This window comes from Cebus imitator, unplaced genomic scaffold (assembly GCF_001604975.1).
Source record: "Cebus imitator isolate Cc_AM_T3 unplaced genomic scaffold, Cebus_imitator-1.0 Scaffold87, whole genome shotgun sequence".
Classification (NCBI taxonomy): Eukaryota; Metazoa; Chordata; class Mammalia; order Primates; family Cebidae; genus Cebus; species Cebus imitator.
In genome coordinates this window covers 5,546,010-5,553,928 of record NW_016107402.1, presented here as the reverse complement: position 1 = coordinate 5,553,928, position 7,919 = coordinate 5,546,010, and the positions used below count along the sequence as shown (strand labels likewise).

Here is a 7,919-nt window from a genome sequence, read left to right as displayed (position 1 = left end):
GTGCAATGGCGCAATCTTGGCTCACTGCAACCTCCGCCTCCCAGGCTCAAGCGATTCTCCTGCCTCAGCCTCTTAAGTAGCTGGGATTACAGGCGCCCACCACCACTCCTGGCCTGGCTCATTTTGTGTTTTTAGTAGAGATGGGGTTTCACCATGACCTCAGGTGATCCATCCACCTTGGTTTCCCAAAGTACTGGGATTACAGGTGTGAGCCACTGCACCTGGCAATATGACATTCTCGAAAAGGCAAAACTATAGGAATAGAAATCAAATTTGTGGTTGCATAAAGGCTGGTGTGAAGGGAAGGGCACCAAAGGACACAAGGGAAGTTTTGGGTTTGATGAATACGTTCCATATCTTGATTATGGTAGTGATTACACCACTGCATACACTTGTCAAAACTCAGTTCACTAAGAAGGGTTATTTTAGTGTATGCCAATTATATAAGCCACACAAACACACACACGTATATGTATACTTAAATGGCACTCTAGAAATCATTGCAATAAAGTGGCAAATATGAGATGGGTAATGTGGAGTTGAAAAAGAGGTATAAAAGTTGTGTGTTGCAATAAAGGCCTAGAAGTGACCTAGGAATAAAGTGACTTTGGAAGCAAAACGCAAGTAAACATACCTGTTCATTCTAATTTATCCCTCTGTCACCTTCCTTCTTAGGAAACATAAAATGTTGATTCTGTAGAAGTCATCGATAATAGCTTACAAAATTGAGTGCATGCTATGTGCCAAGCACTGTTCTAAAGACTTCTACATGTAGCTGGGCATAGTGGCTCATGCCTGTAGTCCCAGCTGCTCGAGAGGCTGAAGTAGGAGGATTGCTTGAGTCCGAGAGTTTGAGGCTGCGGTGAACTATGATCATGCCACTGCACACTAGCCTGAGCAACAGAGCAAGATCTGACTCTAAAAAAAAAAAAAAAAACTTCTATATGTATTATTTAATCCTCACAACAACTCTAAGGTAAGTAGAGACAGGAAGTTTCTACTTCAGGCAGTCTGACATCATAGCACCACACAGTCTCACTTTTCAAGTAGGATTGATAATTTGCTGCAGGGACAGCCTGGCAAGCCCTGGTAGGCGGAGAAGTAATGGATTCCAGTAATAGCTAAGAGATATGAACTTTCCCACAAAAGGTAATTTTTATTGCTATCTTCAAAATCCAGAGGTTCACACAGTCATTACTCAATCCTATTGGCCAAAAGTCAATGTGGTAGCTAGCCTCCAAGGTGGACCCTCAATGTCATCTTCTGGTATTAATGCACCTAGACAGTCTCTTCCCACATTAAAATATCAGTAATTTGACCTCTGTAACCAATAGAATATTGCAGAAATGATGGAGTGTGATGTCTGAAGGTAGGACATAAAGGACATTGCAGCTTGCTCTGTCCAATCTGGTTTAGTTCCAAAACCCATTCACTGTGTGGCAGACTGTATTTTATAAGATGGTCAGCACAATAGGCTCCACCTCACATGCTCTTCTACTTTGTTGTCCTCTGTCCTGTGAAGGGGCCTTAGATGCAAAGTTACATCCAAGTGCCAAAGAAGCCGAGAAGCCAAAGGAGGAGGCAGACAAATCCAGTTTGTGGGTATTGGTTGATTGATTGAGGGAATTTACAGACAGAAACATAGTCTTGGGCAGCCACAATAGGTAGATTTCTGTGCTGTTACTCTCCAGACCCAAAGCTTATATACCATAGTGAAAAGTTATACATGTTCTAGGAAGCCAGTTAATGAAAGGCAATCCTCCAAGACAGGCAAAAATTCCATGTGCAGCATAGATGATAATTTGTGCAATTAACATCAAGGTTGACATGTTCTTTTTTTTTTTCCCCCATTTATTTATTTTATTGCATTTTAGGTTTTGGGGTACATGTGAAGAACATGCAAGATTGTTGTATAGGTACACACATGGCAGTGTGATTTGCTGCCTTCCTCCCCATCACCTACCTCTGGCATCTCTCCCCTTGCTATCTCTCCCCCGCTCCCCACCCCCCACCGTCCCTCCCCTATTTCCCCCCAACTGACCCCAGTGTGTAGTGCTCCCCTCCCTGTGTCCATGTGTTCTCATTGTTCAACACCCGCCTATGAGTGAGAACATGCGGTGTTTGATCTTCTGTCCTTCTGTCAGTTTGCTGAGAATGATGGTTTCCAGGTTCATCCATGTCCCTACAAAGGACACAAACTCATCGTTTTTGATGGCTGCATAATATTCCATTGTGTATATGTGCCACATTTTCTCTGTCCAGTCTATCGTCTATGGGCATTTGGGTTGGTTCCAGGTCTTTGCTATTGTAAACAGTGCTGCAATGAACATTCGTGTCCACGTGTTCTTATAGTAGAACGATTTGTAATCCTTTGGATATATACCCAGTAATGGGATTGCTGGGTCAAATGGAAGTTCTATTTCTAGGTCCTTGAGGAATCGCCACACTGTCTTCCACAATGGTTGAACTAATTTACACTCCCACCAACAGTGTAAAAGTGTTCCTATTTCTCCACATCCTCTCCAGCATCTGTTGTCTCCAGATTTTTTAATGATCGTCATTCTAACTGGCGTGAGATGGTACCTAATAGACATTTACAGAACTCTCCACCCCAAATCCATAAGACATGTTCTTACACCAGGGACAGTAAATAAAGTAGAAACCAGGACACACTTACAGCTCTGGGGCTAATCGGAAGTCAACACGGCAGATTAATATCCAAGGTGGAGTCACTTTTGTCTCCATAACTTCTCATCAAGAGAAGAGATCATGTGGCCTCTCCTTGAGTCTGGGTGGGCTTCTGACTGCTTTGACAAATAGATTATGGCAGAAGTGAGGTTTATGTGACCTCTGACAGGACAGAGGATTTAATGCATTTTCAGCTTTGGCATTGGAACACTTGTGCTTGAAGTCTTGAGTGACCATGTAAGAAATCTGATTACCACCAGTCACAGTGGCTAACATGTGTAATCCCCGCATATTGGGAGGCAGAGGCAGGTGAGTTGCTTGAGTCCAGGAATTCAAGACCAGCCCGGGCAACATGGTGAAACCCTGTCTCTACTAAAAATACAAAAATTAACCAGCTGTGACAAGTGCCTGTAGTCCCAGCTACTCAGGAGGCTGAGGCAGGAGAATTGCTTGAACCTGGGAGGCAGAGGTTGCAGTGAGCCGAGATTGCACCACTGCACACCAGCCTGGGTGACAGAGCAAGACTCCAACTCAAAACAAAACAAAACAAACAGAAAACAATAGGTCGGGTGCGGTGGCTCATGCCTGTAATCCTAGCACTTTGGGAGGCTGAGGCAGGTGGGTCACCTGAAGTCAGGAGTTGGAGACCATCCTGGTTAGGAGATGGAGGTTGCAGTGACTTGAGATTGCGCCACTGCACTCCAGCCTGGGCGACAGACCAAGACTCTGTCTCAAAAAAACAAAAACATAGCCTACAAAACTGTCTTCAACTTATTTTGAGAAAATTAGCTTTGAGTTTACAGAATGACCAGGATATAACAGTGACAGTGTCTGAAAGGCACTTCTTTCTCATTTTAAAACCTACTGGCTCTAGGGTTTCGAAGGAAATACATTCCTTCCTGAAATACCACGGGGGGATTAAAAAAAAAAAAAAAATAAAAAAAAAAAAAAAGAATCAAAGGAATACATGCCTCTCCTTCTGAGATGACATTTCAAAAAGCTTTCACTCATACTTCATGAAGATTCATTCTGTATTATATTTTGAAAAATGATAGATATAAAAATCAAAGAATATGGCTGGGCACAGTAGCTCACACCTGGGCAATCCCAGCACTGTAGGAGGCCAACATGGGAGGATCACTTGAGTCCAGGAGTTCAAGACAAGCCTGTGCAACATAGTGAGACCTCATCTCTACAAAAAAATAAAATTAGCCAGGAATGGTGGTACACACATGTAGTCCAAGCTACTTGGGAGGCTGAAGTGAATGGATTAATTGAGCCTGGGAAGTCAAAGTGGCAGCCAGCTGAGATCACACCACTGCACTCCAGCCTAAGTGATAGAGAGAGAGAGACTGTCTCAAAAAAATTTTTTTTAAATCAAGGAACAATGGTGGTGTGGTGGTGTCCAATATTCCACTAAATGGAAGCCCTGTAAGGACACTAACTTGGTTTTGTCACTGCTATAACTGCACTGCCTAGCACAGTCACAACATGAGCATCTAAACTGGGTAAATAAAATCACCAAAAGAGGCTGGGCAAGGTAGCTTATGCCTGCAATCCTAGCACTTTGGGAGGCTGAGATGGGCAGATAGCGGCTTGAGCTCAGGAGTTGGAGACCAGCCTGGATGACAAAACCCCATCTTTACAAAAAATTAGCTGGGCATGGTGGTGTGCATCTGAGTAGTCCCAGCTACTCAGGAGGCTGAGGTGGGAGAATCCCCAGGAAGTCGGGGCTGCAGTGAGCCACTTGCCACTGCATTCCAGCCTGGACAACTGAGTGAGACTGTCTCAAAACAAAGCCATAGAAGAGAGAATGGGAATGGGTTTATTCTCTAATGGACAGGAAATTTCAGTTAGCAGTAATGCTTTTAATTTTTTAAATCTACAAGCAAGACAAACTTTTCTAGGCTGAAGGGGACAATGGGGTATGTCTATTGGTAAATCAGCAAGAAATAAAAACAAAATCCAATAATTACACTTGAGTCAATATGAATTTTTATTAACACACATTTGTCAAAGTCTGTACAAACCAAAACACTCCTGTGTTTTAAAATGTCCATTATTATAAACATACAAAGAAACAAAAGGTGTTACCAAAAGTTAGCTACTCAATTTCATGGTAAAACAGTGTCATGATTTTTAAAAATCAAAATTTCAAGACTGAGGTTTCTTCTTTCCCTTTTTGGAACTTATGGAAAGTTAGAAAATGTGTGAATTTGCTTTATATTAAATGCCAACACCTTAAAAAAAGATTTAGTATAAAACTAAATATGTGTTTTTATATTGTCATACATCATGTAACAGAATTTGTCCCTAAAATAAAATTTAAAAAAAAAACATGACTGTCATTTCCCCTTAGTTTTTCCCCCATAGTCAGTGCAAATGCATCTGAAAAATATTATGACAGTTTATCTTTACCTAAAAGTTTCTCATTCAAAAACTTTACAAAACTATTTAGCACTGCCATTTCCCTTGCTTAGAAGGGAAAATTATATCCCCTAGTAGGGTGATATATAAGCGACATGGTCCACTGTATCTTTTATCAGAAGAAAACCACCATTTCCACATCTCTGTCCAATTTGTGCATGACTCCATTTATGAGAATGCTATCACAAATTATAGAGCATTTGCTTCCAGGAAATGCCTAGAAGTTAAATTTAGTGCTACAATTTTTTGGTGGACTGAGGTACAAATGTTATCTGCCCTCATTATTATTTCTAACTCTAGTACTCCCTGCATAAATGATTCTAGGGTAGTTGGTTTTGTTGTTTCATGGCATACATGACATACCCTAATTCGTTTCACAAACATCACATAGAGGACCTGAGAGTATGCCTAGAAATGTAAATCTATCTCCTTTCCTGGAAAAGTAAATCCATGTGCCTACAGGGTTAAGAAGGGAAGACAGGGCACACATAACTCTGGCTGAGGCAACGTGCTTCTAAGAAGCAACTGTTTTTAGTACATTTCCATTAAAAGCAGGGAGTGTACAGGCGCAGGTGGGTGAGGACTGGGGAGAGGGTACAGTGATATCACTTTTCCAAATCAGACTCAGAGTCCTTACATGAGCAGCACATGCTGACCCTAAAAATGTTCTGTAGTTCAAATATTATTCCTTTTTTTTTTTTCTTTGAGACGGAGTCTTATTCCATCGCCCAGGCTGGAGTGCAGTGTTGCAATCTCAGCTCATTGCAAGTTCCGCCACCCAGGTTCGAGCAATTCTCCTGCCTCAGCCTCCCAAGTAGCTGGGATTACAGGTGTGCGCCACCAGGTCCGGCTAATTTTTGTATTTTTTTAGTAGAGACAGGGTTTCACCATGTTGGCCAGGCTGGTCTCAAATTCCTGACCTCAAATGACCCACCCGCCTCAGCCTCCCAAAGTGCTGGGATTACAGGTGTGAGCCACCATGCCCAGCCATCTTATTCCATTTTTAATCTGCTCATGTAAAAAAAAAAGTTATCTGACAGCAGCCCAGTAAAATTGATATAAGCAAATAAAGGTTTTTTTTTTTTAAAGAACTGGCAGTGTGAAAATTTAAAATCAATCACACAAAACAATCAGGAAAAGGGTGGGGAGAGAAGTGTCCAGTACAACCTGGACAACCTTGCTTTCTGCCCTTACTTAAAAAGACAGACAGTTCAAATCTTTGCTACCTCCCTTAAGTATCTACATAAATGCTCTTCCAAGAAATCCTCCAAAAGGCACTTAGCTCCATACTTATGCATTGAATTGTTTCACCTTAGCAATCCATTTTTAAGACTCCAAGGTAACAAGAAAGAAAAGATCTGATTCTTTTATTAAAAGCTAGTGAATAGGACTGTTTTTTTTTTTTTTTTCAAGAGGCATCACTTTTACAAGAACTAGCTAGGCTACCATTATTCCTTTATCAAGAAAAAGTTTCTTTTTTTAAAAAATAAATAAAACTCTGCCTATACATAGTACAAAGTTCATACATAATATATCTGGAAAAAAACCCAAGAGTATACCCTGAAGCAAAAGGTTTGTTGGAGAGAGAAAGTCTCTTCCATTATACCACGTCTGAAGGTGGCAGTTTTCAAAGTTCAGAAGGTGGCAGTGATATATAATTAATGCCAAACTGTTTGCTCATGGGTATGGCAGGATGCAATGACAGACCAAAAAAAAAGAAAAGAAAAAAAAAAAGAAAAAAAAAGGAGACCCAAATAAAGAGAGAAGAGAAAGAAAAAAAGAAAAGTCCTAATAGTGAGAGAGAGATCGAGCTTGAAATCTCAAACACTCAAGCATGCAGTCGTAACACAGCACAAACCAGGTGTTTCCATTCAGCCCACTGCAATCACACAAAGAAGGATAACTGTAATAAAATAGAGATTTCTTAAGAAAGCTTGCAATTCCCACAGAACAGCCAGGTCTCCAACCCTAACCCTGGACAACTCCATTTGCTGTTGCTAGGGAGCCTCCTTGAGGTCTGTTATGGAGAGGTTATAGCTCCTGACTTCTCTGACTTCTTGCTCTTGGACAAGGCAGCTGCCTGCTTCAGGAGCTCTCGGTTTTTGGCCTAAAGAAAAAAAAAAAAAATCAGTGAAGAAGGTTGCTTTAAACAGGATAGGATCTGTTTTTCGTGCAGATGCTAAGGCAGATGATGTGGAGGGTCAGAAAGAGATGAATAATTCTAGAGATGGAAAACAGGAAGCCCTAGGGCTTGACACTTGGTTCAGGGAAAAAAAAGTATTTACCAGAGGTTAATCAGTGTAGTGTACCTCAAACTTTTGGGACTCACTGTTACAAAAGAATGCTTTATGCAATACAAATTATAGAGTAACTTCATGAGCTGGATAAACAGAATCTGTAATTCAGACATCTGGAATCACATCTGGTTCATTAAAAAATCGAAGAACATACTTAATAATTCTACTCTTTTTGAGGGGAAAAGATCAGAACACATCCAAGAGTGAAATACAAAATATCTACAGGCCAGGCATGGTGGCTCACGCCTGTAATTGTAGCACTTTGTGAGGTTGAGGTGGGAGGATCGCTTGAAGCCAGGAGTTCAAGACCAGCCTAGGCAATATAGTAAAAGCCTGTCTCTACAAAAAAATTAAAAACAAAATTAGTGGGGTGTGGTGGCACATGCCTGTAGTCTTTGCTACTTGGAAGTTGAGGTGGGAGGATCACCTGAGCCCAGGAGGTTGAGGCTGCAGTGAGCTATGATCGTGCCACTGCTCTCCAGCCTGGACAACAGAGAAAGAATCCGT

General features: G+C 41.3%; 1 protein-coding gene across 4 annotated transcripts in view; it reads right to left on the bottom strand.

Annotated features, from left to right (window-relative positions):
• Positions 1–4,660: 4,660 nt before the first annotated feature.
• The window catches only part of FAM76A (family with sequence similarity 76 member A), a 40,185-nt gene continuing 36,926 nt past the window's right edge, over positions 4,661–7,919 (bottom strand). For all 4 annotated transcript variants that reach the window (XM_017534719.2, XM_017534720.2, XM_017534721.2 and 1 more), the window contains one exon: positions 4,661–7,222. In XM_017534719.2, coding sequence (XP_017390208.1) covers positions 7,136–7,222 — 87 coding nt within the window. In that variant the 3' untranslated portion in view covers positions 4,661–7,135. The remainder of the gene's footprint in view (positions 7,223–7,919) is intronic.